Here is a 21633-nt window from a genome sequence, read left to right as displayed (position 1 = left end):
AAACAATGGTAGTTGCTCACAAAAATCACTTCACAATTGTCAAAACAGAGTACAGTGTGAACATTAGTGATGTCCTCTCACTGCAAGGTAAAAAAAAAAAAGACACTGATGATAAGTAACAACACAGATACTGACCGATAATCATTAAACTACATGATTGGGATCATGTACCTTCACCATGGTGCATATAACTTGCACACAGTGCATCTAGTGGCTCATAGATGATGCTCATGTTGACAAAAACAAACGTGAGCGCTGCCAAGTGGCCACTCCTTGAACAAAATATTTATACAGGGTAAAATATTCTCAATGATAAAATAAAAAGACACTTACACTGTATTTAATGATGCCTTTATAAGTTACATCTTACAGCTGCAGACACAGTGTTGTGTGCTGAAAGATATTTGATGATTATTTTACCCACAATTTACAGTATGTAATATCTTATAAACAACCATTAAATATTCGTGACTTTAGTTCTCCCAACAGGAAGAGAACCACACACACTGTGGTAACTACAGTGTGATAATTATATGTAATTTACAGTGTTGGTTTATCCTCTGGGTATGACTTAAAAAAGCAAAAAGGGAAACATTTTGATTAGTTATGCATAAAACTGTTCAGTGGAATATTAAAGATTCCTTAAAAATTATAAATATTGTTGCACCTCTTTCACCGCTTACCAGCGGCCAGGTCATAATATAGAAGCAGTAGATATATCATAAATGTCATTGAATTACCACAAGCTGTCCCACCAGTCTCTGGTTATTTCCCGACAATTGGTATCAGGCTGGTAGATTTCCACCGGGGCACAGAAACACACTTGTGAGCTGTAGTCCTCTTTAATAATCACTAAATTCTTCAGAAAACTGTTCACAGGGTATGTCCTTACCACTTGACTTCTCACTTCGAATATATACAGTTGCCACACTACCAGTGTACAACTACTTTGCCTTATCACTTTATATTGCTCACAACAATTCCACAATACTTGACCAACAATTATCTTTCACTATCACTAGGCTTATACTTCAGACTCTGGGTAGAAACAGGCGACTACTTCCCTAGGCACCTCGCATGTGTTTATATACCTCTCGTCAGACATGTAGAGCATTCTAGCGACATCCAGGGTGCAGGTCGTATAGAGACACGCCTGGAGATTTCTAGAATGATCTAGGAAAACACAATATATAAGTAAATCATAACAAAAATAATGCAATGCAGTCTAGAAAATTCTTACATGAGTAATACATCAATATATAGAAGAAAATCTCCCAAAACTTGCCTAAAAATTTGGTCTTAAAAACTCGAACTATACACGAGTATATACGGTATATTCTGGCCGGGTAATTTCTATGAATTTTATGAGCTAAAACAAATATCTTCAGTAAATAAACAAATTATACTTCACCCAGGCACTATCTGTCAATCAAATACCCCCACCTCCCCTCCCCCTCCCCCACTCTTCCCCGCTCAAGCTGGGTCCCTCCCTCCTACCAGAGAAATGTTTGGGTGAAAACAGCAGGCTTACATGTTTAGTAATAAATAATACCTCAGACTAAAGTTGGGATAATATAATTGACATTGCTGGATTCCTTACAAGATAAGAATATTTTGAATATAAACGTCATATATTTTGCACAAAAGATAAAATTTTTGCTCTTTCTAATAAAATTTTTAAATTAGATCTAAAATTTGCATGTCTAATGCAAATTTTAGGATGTGTATATTTAAATTAATCACCATCTTATAAGAATTCCAGCAATGTAAATTATATTCTGGCTGGGTAATTTCTATGAATTTTATGAGCTAAAAACAAATCTCTTCAGTAAATAAACAAATTATACTTCACCCGTGTAAATGATGAAATTTACCGCGTAATTAAAACATTTCATTCTGGCAAGGTGCTGCGTAAATGACCAAACAACGTCAACAAAATCACGTGAGTGCAGACTATACTGTACTGTATTTTGTTATATTTAATTTTTTAATTCTGTTACCGGGTACAGTACTTTGTGTGTACTTTTTCTGTGTGTTGGAACCAATTACCCAATATCCCATTGAAATATTAGATTCAGTTAACGAAATTTTCGGTTATTGAACGACTCTGTGGAACCAATCGTGTTCGTTAACCGAGGGACCACTGTACAGGTGTTTTCCATTATACGATGGTGTTAGGGACATCGAAATATGCTTGTAAGGTGATGGATTGTATGTCAATATTAATAACTTAGGGGAGAATATAGGTTCTGTCCTTGAGTCCCTGAAGAGCCAGAGTTATCACTCAGTGGTTATTTTTTCAACACATAATTTTTGGTAGACATACATAATTTTCTTTTTTTAACTGTTACATTCACACTCAATTTTTCATACAGAATGTTCACAAAATAATATTTGTAAGGTAAAAAATATGAAGTAATAAAAATTGATTCATGCGAGCTTTGACCTGTGTTGTGTTTTTTTCCACTCGTAATTTCTGGTATACAGTATTACCCATACTTTCCATAGGCTTTTCCGCCGCGTGCCTTGCCAAGCTGAACTTTCAACTTGTGATTTTTCCACAGCAACGCGGTGAGTGTCGGCTCGAGCTATTTTTAGATTCGCACCACCCCCCACCCGCCACCCTGCCTGACTGCCTGTTTTAGCTCATAAAATTCATACAAATTACCCAGCCAGAATATAGTTTACATTGCTGGAATTCTTATAATTTGGTGATCATTTTGAATATAAACAACATATTTTTTGCATTAAACATACAATTTTTAGATAAAATGTTTAATCTGAGTAAGTATGTTATCTTTTGTCCAAAATATATGACATTTATATTCAAAATATTCCTGGTCTTACAAGGAATCCAGCAATGTCAATTATATTATCCTAACTTTAGTTTGAGGTATTATTTATTAAAATTTAGTGGTTATCCCACACATCTCCTTGGGACGGTTGGTGGGGGGTGGGGGGGAGGGAGGGACCAACCGACAGACCATCTGTTACCCGGTGAAGAATTATTTTCTTTTTAACTGAAGATATTTGTTTTAGCTCATAAAATTCATACAAATTACCCGGTCAGAATATAATTTACATTGCTGGAATTCTTATAATTTGGTGATCATTTTGAATATAAACAACATATTTTTTGCATTAAACATACAATTTTTAGATAAAATGTTTAATCTGAGTAAGTATGTTATCTTTTGTCCAAAATATATGACATTTATATTCAAAATATTCCTGGTCTTACAAGGAATCCAGCAATGTCAATTATATTTTCCTAACTTTAGTTTGAGGTTATCCCACACATCTCCTTGGGACGGTTGGTGGGGGGTGGGGGGGGGAGGGAGGGACCGACCGACCATCTGTTAGCCGGCTGTGTAGTGTGAGAGGGGGAGGGAGTTGAGTCCATTATTTGAATGGATATTAACTTGGCGACTGTATTTCTCTATTTCTCTTAAGTATTAATTGTGTGCATGTACCATCATAAAATTAAGATGTTATTTTTACTACAACATAGTTATTTGTCGTCAAAAAGTGGAGTTTGGGGGTCGGGCTGGGTTCTATTGGAATTAATCCCATATGTTCTGTTATTCACTTAACGCGGTTTTCACTTAACGCGGGACCCTCTGGGTTCAATTGACCGCGTTAAGTGGGGTACTACTGTACTGTATATGCATTTATTTATTTATTTATTTATTTTTTTTTTTTACTTGGTTACATACACACACAATCTTTCATATAGAATGTGCAGAAAAAACAAATTAATAATGGTCATCATAAGGTCAGAAACATAAAGGGAATAAACATTTCTTAGGTGTGTGGGGAATCTCAGCTCGGTGTCTCATGTCCCATGTGTAGTAACAAGATTGCCTAATGTCAACACAGTATTTTTTCTTGTATTTCGTTGATCGTTATTTTTATTTGTTTCTAACATTTACCGGTACATTATATATTATTTTATGTACAAAGAACAACTTCTTCCACACACAAACCATCCTCTGGAGCAGTGACACAGTATAACTGCTCAGCTTGGCAGTCACAGTGGATGGACAGAGCCACCCACTCATCCCTCGTTGGTCACTCAAATTATGCCATTCTGAGATTGCTTCATCATATCTTGAAATGTTGCGAGTTATTGCAGATCAATTTTTCATAGCAGTGACAATGCAGGAAAAGTATTTGGGTAGTAACCATCGTAAAACTGATCATAGCCATCACATAGCGGTAAATGGTGTTAATTTTTTCATCGTAAATCTGATCGATCATATATACAGTAGATCCATCATATAACAGTCAATGCCTCTACTGTATATGCAATTATTTCTTTAGAAATCACCCCAAATTGTGGTTAATGAATACAAAAAAGACTTCCTATTGCTTCACCAAGAAGACCTTTTATTAAGAAATAGTGAAAGATTGTCATTTTAAAGTTGATATTATACATTGTGAAACAAAATGAGCGTGGTGAAAGAACAATGGTTGATGATCGGCTGTGATAAAATGAATGTGGTGCTGATGCAAATTGATCCTGGTGGTGGGTGTCCGGTTCATGAGTGGCGGAACGCTATATACATGTACACTTACTATTTGTATTAATATGTATTTTTTTAAAGTGTTTTTGTACAAAATACTTTCTTTTGGGAGGCATGATTACAAGAATAACATGAAGTAATTGTAGGACATGGAATTATGAGCATTATGATTATATTGCCCAACTATTACAGAGCACGGCCTGGGATATGTAAATTCTACATATAATTTTATTTATAATACATTATTAAGTATTATTGTCACATTACTTGTTTCTTTATCAGATGTATTCACAATAATGTTAGTCAAATTTGTGTGATGTGCAAAGAAATCCATAACATTATGAGGCATTAGGCTAAGTGTAGCTTTGTCTAATGTTCCATGTATTATTAGCCTTCTATTTAACAGGAAGGAATTTCTATCGCTGGCACAGCCTTGGTTCCAAGGTTGCCAGATAAGAGAGGGTGAACATAATTATATTGTTTAGTATAAGGATTATTAAAAAAAAAATGCAGTCTCAGGGATAAGGTTCACGGAAGATAAGTACATGCAGTAATCAGGAAATTTAATGCTTTATTGGGCTCAAAGTTTTCCCCCTTCATAAAACTCTAAACTTTTCTAATCAATACTGTTTATTCCAACACAGAACCAGAGGAGGATGTTTGCTCTCTTCCCAGTTCTACTGGTGACTGCAACAACTTTGAAGAGCGTTGGTTCTTTGATTTATCTGAAAACCAATGCAAGTCCTTTGTGTATGGTGGGTGTGGAGGCAATAACAACAACTTTGCCTCTTATGAATTCTGTGAAAAGCGTTGTGGAAGTAAAAAGGAGATTGCACTTGAAAAGGAATTTAATACTGGTTAGTACTGTACAGTATATGATTTCCCTAATTTAATCAGCTTTTAACCTCTGTACAATATATGCAAAAAGAGGAATATACTTCTGCTGCATGAAAGTAAAGTTCTATAATGTTAGTTTTAAATTTGTAAAGCTTTAGTTTTAAGTTAGATAAATCAATTCTGCAAACATTCCAGCTTTATACCTACCAACTTCTTGGGATGAAGAAATGGGTAAAATATTTCAAATATTGTACTGTACTGTACAGTATGTACATAATCAGTGCTGGTGGGGATGCTGAAGCCTGCTTAGTTGCAGGAGTTAGAAGTGGCTGGAAGAATTTTAGGGAGTTGCTGCCTCTATGAGGACATTCCCTCCACATGAAAGGAAGAATTTATGTGGCTGGCATGAGAAGTGTGATGTTGTATGGCAGTGAAACATGGGCATTAAAAAGAATGACATAAGCAGGCTTGAGTGAGCTGTAATGAAAATGGTGAGGTCCTGTTCAGAAATAAGAGAGTAGTTGGGTATGCATCGAGTGTATTGTACAGGTATCCGTCGTTTAGCAATCGTGATGTATTCCTGAAAAACAGATCGTTCAGTGAATTGATCGCTGAATGAACAGAAACGAAAAATAATATCTTAAGCAAGGGATAGTGAGGAGTAATATCCATGGAGATGGCATTTAATTGTGTAGTTGAGTTACCGACTGACTGACTCGCCACCCAGTAGCACTCAGAGTGGGTGAGGCTGAGCTGTGAGCTGTTATTGTTCATCTTGTAATTTGGGATAGATATACAAATTTTTCTTAAGTTTCCTTTACTCTGTTACCTATGCACACATTACCTATGCACACAATCGTTCATACAGAATATGGAAAAAACTATTATAAGGTCAGAAACATGGAATAAAGCAATTCTTAAGTGGTCAGCAGTTAGCCGACACAACTGAGGAGGGGGAGCGAAGAGCAGCATGGGGTTCTCCCAGCTGTTTGCTGTCTCGTGTCCCGTGTGGAGTGAAAAGAGGGAAAAGCCATAGAATTTGCTATAATAATAAACTGCAGTACACTGTAGTAAAGTAACACTCACCAGGTCTATGTTAGAAGCAAAGTCATCGTGTTTCCTCTCCGAGTCCAAGTACTATTGCAATGAAGTTTGCACTTTATCCACTTTCGTCATGCCCTATATTGTCAAGCTTCACCTTCACTTGCGGGTGAACTTGGCCTGAAGAAGGTGAAACAGCAGTATCCTTGCTTGACATGATAAATGGTTCAGAGATGGTGTTGATATTTGAGGGGCTCCCCCATCCAAAGGGTCCAATGTGGCAGAAAACGCAGTCAAACTTTGGCGAAGTTCAACCAACCATAACTCTGTTATTTTGGGAGTTATAGTGTTAATTTATTTTATTTTACTTTTTTCAAAATGAAGTTTGAAATCTGTATATGATGAATCCACTGAGAAAATCTTCTTGTAACATAGTATAAAATAATAGGTTATGGCGTTTTGAACCCCAACCGATCTTTGAGTGCATTTTCTGGCGCTAAATTATTTCCCATTATAAAGGTGAATTATGTAAATGCGAAATAAGCAGTAAGAATACTACATGGCACCTATTTGTTGAGAATGGTAACAAAATAATAATAATATTATTAATCTTGCTCCTAAGGGCCCTACACGCCAAAACGATATTGCATCACGATTGTTTAAAATATACCGTAACAGGTAATAATGTTAATAATAATATTTTATTAATCTTCATAATATGCCTCTATCTAACACCATAACTCAGCATCCCAAGCCAGTAGCAACGAAAGGTAAAATTAGAAGTTTCTCTTTCTATGCAAATTGACCCCTTATTTGTATGGAGTATGTTTTTTATAGTAAACACGGATAAATTTTAACAAATAATGTTTTTTTCTACTTGTAATTTAAGTCTGAGTATGTAAATAACTTATATCACTCAGAGTAAAAATTACAATACTCTGATGTGACTTAGAACTAAAGAAAATATAATATAAAATGATGAAATAAGAAACACACACACACACACGCCTCTGAGTCAGCTGGTGACTACCCAGCTGATCCGTGTTCCATTATTCGCTCTTTTTCTGTTCAGTTTTTGCTCTGCCTTGGCTGCCTTTTTTTTTTTTTTGCAGAGATTAGTCCACCCGGGCACAGGACACTGACCCACATTGGGGCCTGGGGGGCAAAAATATAATAATAATAATTATAATTTATAAAAATTTTAATAAAAAATAAAATAATAATGATAAGAACCATAAATAAATAAAAAAATAAGAGAAATATATCAAGCGTGAAAAATGATATATGTATGTCGTGTTGTCAAAGTAAGAGAAACAATTGAGACCCTGCAATTGTGTGTAAATGAGGCAGAAAGTCAGATCAGCAACCTGGAACTTAGTCACAGTTTTCGTGATGCCATATGGCAGCAGGGTCTACCATTAGACAACACATTATGCTTACAATATCTTCCCAGGCAGTAGTACCTCCCTGTTTGATAGCTGCCTCTTACCTACTACCTACAGTGAGTTCTGCTATAACGCGTGTTTTGACAACGCGAATTGGCTCTAACGCGATTTATGAATAGAGGAACGATATTTGTATAACGCGAACGCTTGTTTGCTGTAACGCGATTTTTGCTTACTATTTCTCCAATTTTGTGGTATTAACTGTGAATATGGTAAAGAAGAATATCTCCAAGAAGCGTTCTGGTGATCGCATTCCCGGTGATGATCGTAAAAGAAAGGCTATAACCCTTGAAGAGAAGCTCGATGTTATCTACCTCAAAATCACCCTTCTCCCCCATCAAGTTATATTCATATTTTTTCAAGGTAAAGTGTTACATTTACTGTATGATTTCAGTATTAGATATGAATGTAACATTTATTTAGACTGTGTTATCCTTTGTGTTAGGCTAACTACTAAATTTTTTTCGATTTCGAGTAGTAATCTGCACCTAACCCTATTTTCTCCATAAGCCCTGTTATTTCTATTACACGAATTTCTATAACACGATGTTTTACAAGAACACAACTATCGCGTTATAGCAGAACTGACTGTACTATAAAATAAAGTATTTTAATTACAGTTCTGTGCAAACAAAAATATTTTCTAAGTGTACATTGAGTAATAGTAAAGTTAATAATTGTAACAATAAATGTAACATTGTGAGGTGAACTGATGATACAATGGGTGAGGTGACAAGGCAGGAAACACATTAACAGCACTACTAAACCATTGTCTTTTAACATTTTAATTTATAATTTATATTTTAAAATTAATTGTTACATGATGGCTCGATTGGCTACATTTGCACTTAGACAACTGATCATTGAATAAACAAGGGCATTATACACGACAATAATATTTATTAAATTCTGATAACTACCTGTGCACTATAATATTATTTACTTAGTAGGCATAACGGACCTGAGGCTTGAAGATACAGGTAGTAGTTATGCAGATTCTGACCAGGATAAGGCGCAGTCATTGAATAAATTATTTTCCTCTGTGTTCACGAGAGAGGATGCGAACAATCTTCCTGCATTTGAGGAAAGATGGTTTGACAGTGCTGACCTACATTGTGCTCTCGGAGGAGATTATAAGAAATAAACTGTTCAAAGCTGATGATTCACAAGAGTCCCGGCCCAGATATGGTGCATCCCAGAGTGTTAAGAGAACTGTGTAACGAGCTTGTGGAGCCCCTTCAGATCCTGTTCTGCAAACGCCTAGATGAGCAAAAGGTCCTTGATGACTGGAAAATGACTTATATTCAAGAAGGGCGATTGTCACTCCACGAATAATTATAGACCAGTAAACCTGACCAGCATAGTGTGTAAAGTACTCGAGAGCATTATAAGAGATTCCATGTTGGAACATCTACTATGAAACAACCTTGTAAAGGATTGCCAACACAGTTTTATGCCGGGGCGCTCCTACTTAACACAATTATTTAAGGTCCTGGATGTTTGGACTCAAATTCTTGAACAAGGCACAAATATCGACAGTATATACCTAGATTATGCCAAACCTTTCAACAGCATACCCTATGAAAGGCTGAGAATTAAATTACAAGGGTACGGGATTCGGTGAAATGTCGTAGCTGGGATTGGAGACTTTTTGCATGACCGCAAACAGTGCGTAGTGATTAATGGCACGAAATCGTCAGGGCAGTGTATTGAGCCTGTTGTTGTTTGATATGACAGAAGCTATGCACTCCTCCATACAATTGTTTGCGGATAATGTCAGGTTATTTAAGGAAATTAAGAACCAAACAGATTGCGCTTCAAGAATGGTCGAAGAAATGGCTACTAAGATTCAAAGTAATGAAGTGCAAGAGGATGCACCTGGGTCACACCAACAGTAAGGAGGCATATTATATGTCCCAACAGGATGAAGAAACTGCATTAATTGAGACCTAATGTAAAATTGGACCTGGGTGTGTATGTTGACAAGGAACTTAAGTTCTATGGCCATTGTGAGAAGAAGGTGAATCAGGCAACAAAACTAGTAGGTATTAAAAGAAGGTTGTTTAGGTACAGTATCTGGACGGTCCGTCACTCGTCACTTTCTTCAAGATTGAGGTGCTTCCCTGTCTGGAATGCTGTCACCCCTCTGGTACCCGAGGTATGCTAAAGACTGTTAATCTATTGATTGAAAATGTCCAAAGGAAGGCCACCAGACTGGTGCCTGCTCTATGGAACCTCAGCTACCCAGAGAGATTAGAATGCCGGCACCTGCCTAGTTTATATTACAGACGGAGAAGGGGCGACCTAATCTAAGTAAATAAACATCTCAGAGGGCACTACTCAAATGTTCAGTCAGCCAAAGATGCACCGTCCCCACCCTGGGTGTCGTGCTCGCAAATTTACCTGACAGTACTTGGTAAACGAAGGCTGAAAGTAAAGGTGATTGTGATTGGTGGATCTGTTTTTGGCTGTATCACTGTCAGGTTAATTATTAAACAAACCAAAGGTAGAATTTTTATAATAATAAACTATTCATTGTTATTTAAGGTTATAAGAAGTTTCCAAATGTTCGTATATTTGTTTAAATAATGACGAAAATTTGATCCGAGTATCTTGTAGTTGAGTTGCCAATTCATTAATATAATTTTATTCATTATTTAAACAATGAAGGGTGTTAACATTTTTAAATCGCTAAACCGAATTATTATTAAGTGAATGATCGCTAAGCGACAGATACCTGTATTGGCAAAGTTCTGTGTAGAGGTAGGCTGACGTGGTTTGGTCACATGAAGAGAATGGATGAGACCAATTGAGTCAGGAGGTGCATGAGCCAAGGAAATGACATTAAAGTTTAAAACCTAACAAGAGAGACTGCAAAAGACCTTGCAGCATGGAGAGCTGCCATCATTAATTGCTGGTAACCCATGCAAGCATGGAAAATGGCCATAAAACATTGTTGATAATGATGATGACAACTCTCCATAGGTAGTGACAGGCTGTGTATTATGCTAGAGCTTTTTCTAATTCCTCAATATTTTTTCCCAACATATTGATAATTAATTTCTTGTACTGTACTTCATTTTCCCTCTAATTTCCCTCTAACTTTTTCTCCTCTTCAATTTTGCTGAAGTAAATAACCTAGATGTTACAGCATAGGGTTAATACCAGTAGAGTATAGTTATAATTACCATTATTTTCTTTATACCTGTATTCTCCAGTATGTAGAAGCTCAAAAATCAGACCTGATGGATAATGGCAAGAAGTAAGATTACAGAAAGACTTATGAATGATAATAGTCTAGATGATGCTAAACCTTTTATATAAAAACTATGATCAGTAAGTTTGCAAATACAGTACAGCAATACATATATAATACACCACCAAACGAGAAGGAGAGTAGTGAACAAAAGTACACATCTGCCATGTTGTACAGCTAGTGGTTACTAGTAGGTTCAGTGTTTATGTATGAGACCAAACTTCTTTTCTTTTCTTTTTTCAGATTTGTTATAATTATATCAGTTATTGTGAAAATTAAACACATGTATATTTTTTCCCCAAAATTCATCCAAACCTCAGAAATATTTGTGTTTTTCTTTAATCTATCAAGGAGATAAAACTCAATATCTTCTAAGTTCTGGGGATTTAAGAAAAAAAATAATATTTGATATCCCTGTGATATCCCCATTAGCCAGAATAATTGGTGCAGAACTCTTCCAGGTATGAAAGATTTCCAGGTAATGAGACGACTCTCAAACCCAGAAAAATCCACATCGCTGGAATTTTTCCAAGTATTCGGAAAAGTTTCTTGGAATTTTTCTGGAAATTGTGCACGACAGTATCTCATCCTTGGAATTTGCTCCCAGACCCAGAATAAAAATTGAGGGGAGGTTTTCCAGATTTTTCTCAGAAAATGCACCTGATTTTCAACCTTCGAAATTCGTTCACAGACCCAGAATTGAGAGAATTTTTTCTGGAAAAATTCGGAGCTAATTTCAATTCCGGGTACTCGAGAGTTCTAGTTAATGGAGGTATTAGTGTATAGATAATTATAAGGTATGAAAAAATTCAGTTTTCTTGTGTAGAAATAAGACTTTGTTTTCTAAACAGATGATGAAGGCATTCAGTACTGTAATGGGGTTTAGACCTGATAGCAGACATCATTCAAATGCTGAAGCAGTAGAGCTCACAGCTATATTAATTAAATCATTTGAAGCCTATAATTCAAGAATCATTGGAGTATCTAAACTAAGGCATAATTTAACTGAGGAATTTCAATATAGAAATGCTTTATGATTTCAAGGAACAGGGAACTGACCTGCTGTAGTTTAGAGTTAAAAAATTAACAGATATGGCAGGCTTTTTACTTCAATAACGTCAGGTTTCTTAGATTATGCTTTAATTTCATTTGTCTTTCTGTAAGCTTTAACTTAACCTCTCTTTCAAAAATTCTTATCTAGTGTTGTCTTCATCCTCTTTACCTGTTTATTTCATTTTTAGTCCTTTTCTCCCTATTCCCATAAATTTTATCACTACAACCTTCTACAGATTTAATTCTTTACTGCTTCCAATATTTCTTCTTTCTACGACAAAACATATCTTATTATTTTATTTGTGTACAGTATTGTCTCTCTTATTGTTGACAACACATCATATATAACTTTTCTCACTCTTGATCTGTTTTATTCTTTCTATTCTTTTATTCACCTCTGAAATTAACTTACAATATAAAGCGGGACCTTCTCGCATGGGTCTCACTGGTCGGGAATGTTGTGGTCCCCAGGGCTGACTTGATCATCATCGAACTACTGGGGCCTCAACTGACATCACCATGGTTGCTGGGGGATTGGCTTTTTTCACACTTCATTTTTCCAGCATTCGTGGCCTGAGATCCAATTTTCTTTCTGTGGAGCACCATCTATTAACCTCTTCCCCCGACCTCTTACAACTCTCTGAACTTTAACTGACCAAAGCAGCTTCACCCAAACCTTTTCAAGTCTGCAACTACATCCTTTATACCTTTCACCATTCTAAAGGAGGTGTATGCGCCTACTGCAACACACGTACACCTACAGGTATAGCTCGACTCAGGGATATTGAATCTTTTCTTTATGACGTCATCTGGCTCAAAATATCTACCAACTGTGACTATTTTCCTTTGTTTCCTATGTTGTTCTCCCAACAGTACCAACTATTTGGAACTCTTTGACTATCTCACTTCTTGCCATGAGTCGTTGCTATCCACACACCCCAACACCGAGATCCTTTACCTAGGGGATTTCAATGTACATCACAGAGAGTGGCTTGTCTCTGCAAGGGATGACCCAGGTGGAGCTGAGGCACTCTCTTTTTTCTTACATAATGATCTGGAACAAATAATCAAACACCCAACATGCGTCCCTGATCGACACAATCAACTTGCTAACATTCTTGATGTTTGTTTTACCTATAACCCCTTTGGGTCTTCTGATCACAATCTTATTTCTATTAAATCAAGTTGGGCACGATCACCTCCCCCACCCCCCTCTAAATGCCAACTATGGCACTATTGGAGGGCAAACTGGTACCCGGTAATCATTGCGAGAATTCTTCTCCGACTTTCCTGGGATGAATGTTGCTTTTCCACTCGAGACTCCTCAGTACCGTATATCACGGCCTATAAGACGAAATTTGAACATTAAAAAAATCTGCCCAAAGTTAGGGGGTCGTCTAAACCACCAAGTTTAAAATTCTTACCTCTTAAATATTGTGGTTTAGTGTGTCAAGAGTGGTGATGAAAACATCGTAAGCCACTCACAAGGTCTTACCACTAATTATTTTATACTGAAACTTACGTTTGGCAAGCTGGATTCAAATTAAGATTACCGGTATATTAAAATAATAAAAATGTATTATAAACCTGTCTAACATACCGTAAAAGAGATTTATACCCCTATAATAAACACAGCTATCATCACACACCCCTCCCCACGCCCCCCCCCCCATTTGCCAGTGAGGAGCCGTGGAGGTGGTCAGTAATGCATACCGGTATCGGTATATTTACTCATAATAATATTTATCTCCTATAAATAATTGATTTAAATTTTATTTTTTTCCAAAGAATATTCAGTAAATGAGTGCATTAATTCTTGAAACTATCGACGGTTAATTACAGACGCTCAAGTGACGTCACTAGTGTTTACACTACACCAGCTGGTAATATTTGATGCCATTACTTGAAGTGAATTGGCCTTATTTTAAGTAACTAACTATAAATAAATACAAAAATTAAAAAAAAAGATCAAAACTGAGAAATAATATACTGTATGTATGTTGTGTTGTCAAAGTAAGAGGAACAATTGTGTAAGTACGTAATATTTTTTCACTCAAATCCTAATGAAACACTACTGGAGAACATTCCTTTGTCGCAAAACAGTTTATAAATTAAAGAAAATAATTACAGTGTGTTTAATATATTACAGTATATTATAAATAAATAAATAAAACAAATAATTCGGTAAATCTATTTAAAGTAAATGGAAAATAAGCAAACATGTTATTTACCAAGACCCTTCCGTCTGGCTCAGGGTGAGATGTAGGGGAGATAAAGAAGGCTATTTATAGCCCATCAGAAGTGACCAGTACCCTAATGCACCATAAATAATTCATTGAACATTCATTTTTTGTACATAGTATATTCAGTATATATATATATATATATATATATATATATATATATATATATATATATATATATATATATATATATATATATATATATATATATATATATATATATATATATATATATATATATATATATATATATATATATATATATATATATATATATGTGTAATAAATGTATGTAGTAAGTACATACTGGTAACCTTTTTCACTCAAATCCTAATGAAACACCACAATTAGAATACGGTGGTTGCTGTTGAACCACATGTTGTATAAATAGTCACACCACCGAGACGAGGGAACACTCCCACCACGCTTCAGTGACGTCACTAGTGTTTACACTACACCAGCGGGTATAATTTGATGACATTACTTGAAGTGAATTGGCCTTATTTTAAAAAATCAAGGATGGTTGGTAAAGGACTACTGAGTCAGTGGGTAAGTGTCACATTTGGGGTACTGGTCTTATACAGCAAATAGAGCTCAAAAGCTACTTTTTAAATGGAAATTTGGGGGGGGCGTCTTATGCACCCCGCCGCCTTATAGGCCGTGATATACGGTATGTGCTGACAGCATTGCTGGGGCTATACTTAGTGGTATGAGTGCATTTATCCCATCTTCTACACTTATGGCTTGATTGCTCCTGCTCTCTTGCATGTAGGGAGAGAGATAGGGCGTATCAAGTTATGAAACTATCTCCTTCTCCTTTTACCCACTCCTCTTTCATTACTTCTAGGAATCGTTGTAAGGTTATTCTTTGCAGGGCCAAGCGAAATTTTATAAACAGAAAGACCTCTGATCTTAATAATTCTTCTTCTAGTAAATCATTCTGATCCTTAACCAAAAACATCTGTAATAACTTCTGCACTCCCTCTTTTTCTACTCTACTCTGACCTGATAACTCTATAGCTAACTCTCCCCCTGATAAAGCCAATCTCTTTGGCACCCTATTCTCCTCTAACTTCACCTTAGACGATTCTAACTCTACCCCTCCTACTGAACCTATGCACTTTCCTATAATCTCCATTTGGAGGGTTGCTGGTGTGTTACCCAGGCTGGATGTGAGTAAGGCACATGGACCGGACGGAATACCCCCTCGTGTTCCGAGGAAGTGTGCTGAAATTCTGGCCTCTGCTTGCTCGCCTCTTTGGCTTTTGCCTCAAAACCCCAAACTTTTCTTTCTTCTTGGAAGCATGCCTTGGTTCAGCCCATTCCAAAGAAGGGGTGACCATTCTAATCCCTCTAACTAATGCCCTATTGCCCTCACTTCATCCCTCTCTAAGATTTTCGAAAATATATGTATCATAAACTCTCATTTTCTCCGTCACCTTGAACGCCTTTCTCTTTTGTCAGATCACTAATATGGCTTTTGCCAGGTTAGATCTACTGGTGATCTGCTCTCCTAATACTCCCATCTTTGGTCATCCTCTCTTAGGGATTATGGGAAACTTTCGTCATGGCTATCGACATCTTCAAAGCATTTAACAGGCTATGGCACAAATCCTTGCACTCTAAACTTTCTTTATATGGGTTCTCTCCTCTACTTTGTTCTTTAATTTAGAGCTTCCTTGAGAATCTATCCATGACAGTTGTTGTTGAGGGATCGATCTCTCGCTCTTTCTGTGGTGTCCCACAGGGTTCTGTTCTTTCACCTACTCTCTTCCTTCTTTTTATCAATGATTTACTTCACACTACGACTACTTCTATCCATTCTTACACTGATGATTTCACTCTTCACATTTCCCCTCCCCCTAACTCTCAAACTAGATCTGTTTCTAGAGCTGATATCATTTCATCTATCAATGCGGATCTGTGTAACATCTCCGATTGGTGAGGTAGAAACTTGGTTAAATTCAATGGTAATAAAACACAGTATCTACGAATTACACTTTCCAAAATAGAAGATCCCCTACCAATCACATTTCAGGATGCAATCATTCTGCCAAATTGTAAAATAGATTTACTAGGCCTCACCATTTCATCTAAAATGTCATGAAAGCTACACTTCCACAACTTTGCTACTTCACTCCTGAGCAATTGCTGCAGGTTTTTTAGGGATTCATTCATCCAAACTTGGAGTACTACTCTCATATCTGGGGTGACTCTTCTTCTGTCCAACTATTAGATAGGGTGGAATCAAAGGCATATCGTCTTATTAACTCTCCTCCTTTAGTTGATAATCTCTCTTCCCTTTCTCTTCGCCGCAACGTTGCTTCACTCTCTCTTTTACAGGTACTTTTACGGGCAATCTTCGGTGGATTTGACATCCTGTGTACCGCCGGCAAGGCCATGGGCTCGTAACACATGTCTTGCCCGCGGTGCCCACTGTTTATTTGTGGGTGTCGGTCACACTAGAATGACCCGTTATAGTACATCCTTCTTTCCTCACACAGCTAAACTGTGGAAGGCTCTGCCTTCTTCTGTGTTTCCACACTCATGCAATCTGTCTCACTTCTAAAAGCTGGTTTTCCAACATCTTCGTGTTGTAGATTTATATAATCTTTTTCTCATCTATTTTTAATATCTATTTCTTCTTATTCCTCCCTCCCCCAGGCCCCGTTGTGGTGTTGATGACTTGTGCATGGGTGGTCTATTCCCCGAAAAAAAAAAAAAAAAATTTACGTATAATTTTTTTTTAATATTTACAGAATATTGTTTCTTAAAACATCAGCAAGGAACTTGTAGAGACTTACAAGCTTATTGGCATTATGCTAGTGAAGATGGTGTCTGCAAACAGTTCTTATATGGAGGCTGTGAAGGGAACGAAAACCGTTTCTCAACACGACAGGAATGTGAAGGAAAATGTAGTGAAGCTCAAGGTAAGAACATCTAAAGTTTGAGCTTAGACTTACCATGCACTTGGTAAACCACATTATATATAAAGGTGGCAAAGCATTTATTGGTCTTAGAAAGTGCTTAACAATGTGTAACAGTATTTTGCATATTATAATTATTTTTCCACCATAGTATTTGTATTACTGTAGATATGAAAATTAATTTGTTTTCTGGTGTTTTTTAACATCAAAGCACAATAGTACTGTACATCACAATTATAGTTCTACTATTATTCTTAAATAAACATCCTGTAGAGAAATGGATTTGGTGTCTTCTTTCACTGGTAGGTTACACAGATGGATACGTATACTTACTTTAATGTGTAGCTCTACTCTTTGCTTTGAAAATGTTCTCACACTTCAGGACCCTCACACACCCTCAGTTTAAAGCCAAACTGACTCATTTTTTCAAATAATTTTCATGCAACAAGTGAGGGAATGCAGACAAGGGTAACAATAGAGTGAATAAATGTACAGTAAATATATACAGGGTCATTGTAAAATAATGCCCAGGGTTTGAGTGGTTACATTTCATGAAATAATTGACTTACCATGGTGATGTTTTCTTTACTAATGTAAAAAAAATACTTACAGTTTCTGTTCCTTAATTTTATGGTGCTTATGTTACCTTTGGTGGCAGTGATGACAGCTGTGCCAGAAATCTTTGCTCATGTCCTCTTTTGCCTCCTTACACTGGCAACTGCTCAAGAGGAAGCACAACACATGGTTTCATTTGCTAAATGCAAATCATTCGAGCTGATGCAAAGTAATTTTTGTCAGGAAAACAACTGTTGCTCAAGACATACTGAATAGACGAGTTGTTGGTCGGAATTTTTTCGTAAGGTGGCAGGTCAATGGGTAAAGAAAACGCTTAAATTTACTATGGTAATGATATTTTAAAATAAATTGGGCCAAAAAGTGTAAAAAAAAATAAGGGCCAAAAAGTGTAAAAAAAAATGAGGGTTAAAGTCGCTAAAAACTCACGTGACTGCGAAAAGCTCTGTGATTGGTCGTGAAGTCACAGGTTGGTTTGAGCCACATAGCAGGAGCCTGGAGGCAGCCAGCTGTGGTTATGTGTTTACCAGCAGAAATACAGGACTTGTTGTCATATACAATGTTGATATATACAGTCATACCTTATTTTTAGGTTAAAATAAGTTACTGCTCAAGTATCATCGTGTGTATTTACTTGCTGGGTGCCAAAATGATGCAAAAGACCGATAACTCCAACAGGGAAGTTTTCATCACTGTTCTCTATTTCATGTCTGGAAAATGTAAGTTTTCGTCACAGATGTCTATATTTAATGTTGTGGAAGGACTAGTGACGACCATGGCCAGGGGATGGGCTTGAGATGATCAGATGACAGATGTAATTTAACATGCTTCATAGTTGGATGGCAGAGTTCTTGATAATACTCCACAATCATAAACACATCTACTTTGGTAAATTTCTTTCATCTGCCTTGATGAACCCTGGGAGTAGTTGTCTAACCTTCTCGGCTGATCGGCTCTGTAAATAAATATTATTAGATAATTAATTGTGCTTTACTGTGCAACACAGTAATGCTATATTGAATATATAAATATTACTAAGCACATTAACTAATTCAATGGATATTAGCTGCCCATACTACAAATTTCATAGTATAAACATTCCAAACAATATTGGTATGGTTTAGGTTTTGGTCATCTGAGGAACCTTAAGATTCTAACTATGGGATTAAGTACTTTAAACAGTAAGACACATTATCTCTACTGGATTTCTGTCACAAAACATTTTTCGATCGCAGAAGAAAATACAGGTCATATGTTAGGTTAGGGTAGGTTAGATTCGGTTAGGTTAGGGTATGATGAGTTATAAGTTGTAAGGTTAGCTTAACATACACCGGTAAGGGGGGGGTGGGGTAGTAACTCAAAACTAGTGATTTCCGATAGAAATGAATGTCAAAATCGTTCACAACGCTTCGCAAACCATCAGAAAAAATATAGTCTGCATGTCTAGGTAGAGGGATGACCAACACTTAAAATTTACTCAATATAGCCTATCTCGAATCTAAACTTCCAAATACTTATGGGAGTTAAAAATTTTTTTTACCTATTAATTAATATAAATAATGATATATCCCAATGCATTCTTAAAACAACGTCCAGACAATGTCATTACTTCTAAATTGATTTGTATCTCCATCTAGTACTGATATACTCTGTAAATGTACTAGAAAAAAAGAGAAAGTCTACCAGGTAAGAATACATGACAGCTGAGCTGGTGTGAACATGATAGTTTCTTATGTCCATAAGCTGCTCTTCACAGCACATTTCTTCACTTACGAAATGTCCATGACTTAGACCATAAAAAAAAACACCCTTAAAACTTACCTGAACGTGGCATTTGGGGTCTGAAGAGGCCAACCTTTGTATTACCTCCGACTGCAGCAGTGAGTTTGTTGGAGAATGTCGTCTGTAGGCAAACTAGTGACGTCATTACAAATGGTGGTTCTGTTTCTAGAGAAATAAACTTATCTCTATTATTATAGCGGGGCTTTAAACTTATATTACAAATTATATATACCGTATCACTCTACGAATGTAGTAGAGTGTATTTCTTGTGTTTACTCAGAACCGACAGCTCGTCTATTGAGTGTGGAGAGAAATTTAATATTGCCTGGATATTTGCCAATTTTTTTATTTTTTGCTAGATAAAACAAAACACATCCTTTATAAGTAAGTTACTGCATGAAATATAACCATTTAAATTCTGAACATTCTTTTTCAATCACCCTGTATATACAGTACAGTAGTTCTTGAATATAATGGACAGTCAATCAATTACAGTATTAGAAATATGGTGGTGCTGTACAGTAGACCCTTGCCATTCGCGAGGGATAGGTTCTAAGAAATGGTGCAAATTGGCAAAACTGCGAATAGCAACTTATACTGTACTACCTTAGTGCACTACTGTATACGTATGTCAAACAACTGACCAGCCACAGCAGCAGCACTCGTCCCCTCTTTTAACTTATCTAATAATAAAACTTTCTTTGTCAGGATCATCACTGACTTCTGCCTTATACATTTCACTCCACTAGCATTACTAGTACTGACACTAGGCAGTCTTTTAGGGGCCATTTCACACAGAAACACTAAAGTTTTGAGTGTACAACATGAGGTGCTGTGTGGGGGTGACTCATTGTGCTGCGGAAAAGACTTGCAAGCTAGCCACCATCTGCTTACCACGAATTGTCGAATTCGCGAATCGCAAACTCGCAAATGGCAAGGGTCTATTGTATAGGGGATCTTCCTGAAAATTATATTTGTTTATTATACTGACATTTTAATGGTCCTGTATACTGTACAATATATTTTTTATGACCAACTATACCTATAAATGCACGGGACAGAAAACATAATAAGAAATAAAATAATGGTGTATAGCGGTTAACTGTAGAAATTTATTGAGAGATGTTAAGTGCATTGAATCTGAAATATCATATATTTTGTACAATTCTTTCATAATGTTAATATCTTTAATCTTTCTTTGTCCATGTAAATGTGACAGACTGTATATTGATTTTACAGTTTGAAGTTGGCCAAAAAATAAAAAATAAAAATCAGTGTGAGGAAAGGTCTGCCATTTAATATATATATTTTTTCAGTTTAATTTGTTTTATTCTTTACACCACCAATCAGAAAAATTAATCAACTTGTTTTTATTCCAGATGTTTGCGGCCTTCCCATGGTTGTCGGTCCGTGCAATGGAAGTTACAAACAGTACTATTATGAAGTGTCCACAGATGAATGTTATGAATTTGATTTTGGAGGGTGCCTAGGAAACAAAAACAGGTATTTAATTGTTGTTTTACAGTTACTTTGTAGAATACAGTGATACCTCGATTTACGCGGTTCTCGTTTACACGTTTGGTCATATACGCGGTACCTTGCCAGAACCGGGATGCCCGATTTACGCGGTGAATTTACTCATTTACGCGGGTGAAGTATACTGTAATTTGTTTATTTGTTGAAGATATTTGTTTTAGCTCATAAAATTCATACAAATTACCAGGCCAGAATATAATTTACATTGCTGGAATTCTTACAAGATGGTGATCATTTTAAATATAAACATCTTAACATTTGCATTAGACATACAAATTTTACATGTTATTTAAGGAGATCATGAAAATAAACAAATATTTTATCTTTTGTGCAAATTATATGATGTTTACATTCAAAATATTCCCTGACCTGCAAGGAATCCAGAAATGTCAATTATATTATCCTAACTTTAGT

At 36.2% G+C, this 21633-nt stretch overlaps 1 protein-coding gene across 10 annotated transcripts in view; it reads left to right on the top strand.

Annotated features, from left to right (window-relative positions):
• LOC121876639 (papilin-like) overlaps positions 1-21633 on the top strand; it is a 267725-nt gene that overhangs the window by 161229 nt on the left and 84863 nt on the right. For all 10 annotated transcript variants that reach the window (XM_042381925.1, XM_042381926.1, XM_042381924.1 and 7 more), the window contains 3 exons: positions 5171-5383; positions 17161-17331; positions 21063-21186. In XM_042381925.1, the coding sequence (XP_042237859.1) occupies positions 5171-5383; positions 17161-17331; positions 21063-21186 (508 nt within the window). The remainder of the gene's footprint in view (positions 1-5170; positions 5384-17160; positions 17332-21062; positions 21187-21633) is intronic.

The sequence above is a fragment of the Homarus americanus genome, unplaced genomic scaffold (genome assembly GCF_018991925.1).
Source record: "Homarus americanus isolate GMGI-L3 unplaced genomic scaffold, GMGI_Hamer_2.0 scaffold28, whole genome shotgun sequence".
Classification (NCBI taxonomy): Eukaryota; Metazoa; Arthropoda; class Malacostraca; order Decapoda; family Nephropidae; genus Homarus; species Homarus americanus.
The sequence above is the reverse complement of the archived record's forward strand: the minus strand, read 5'-3'. Positions and strand labels throughout refer to the sequence as shown.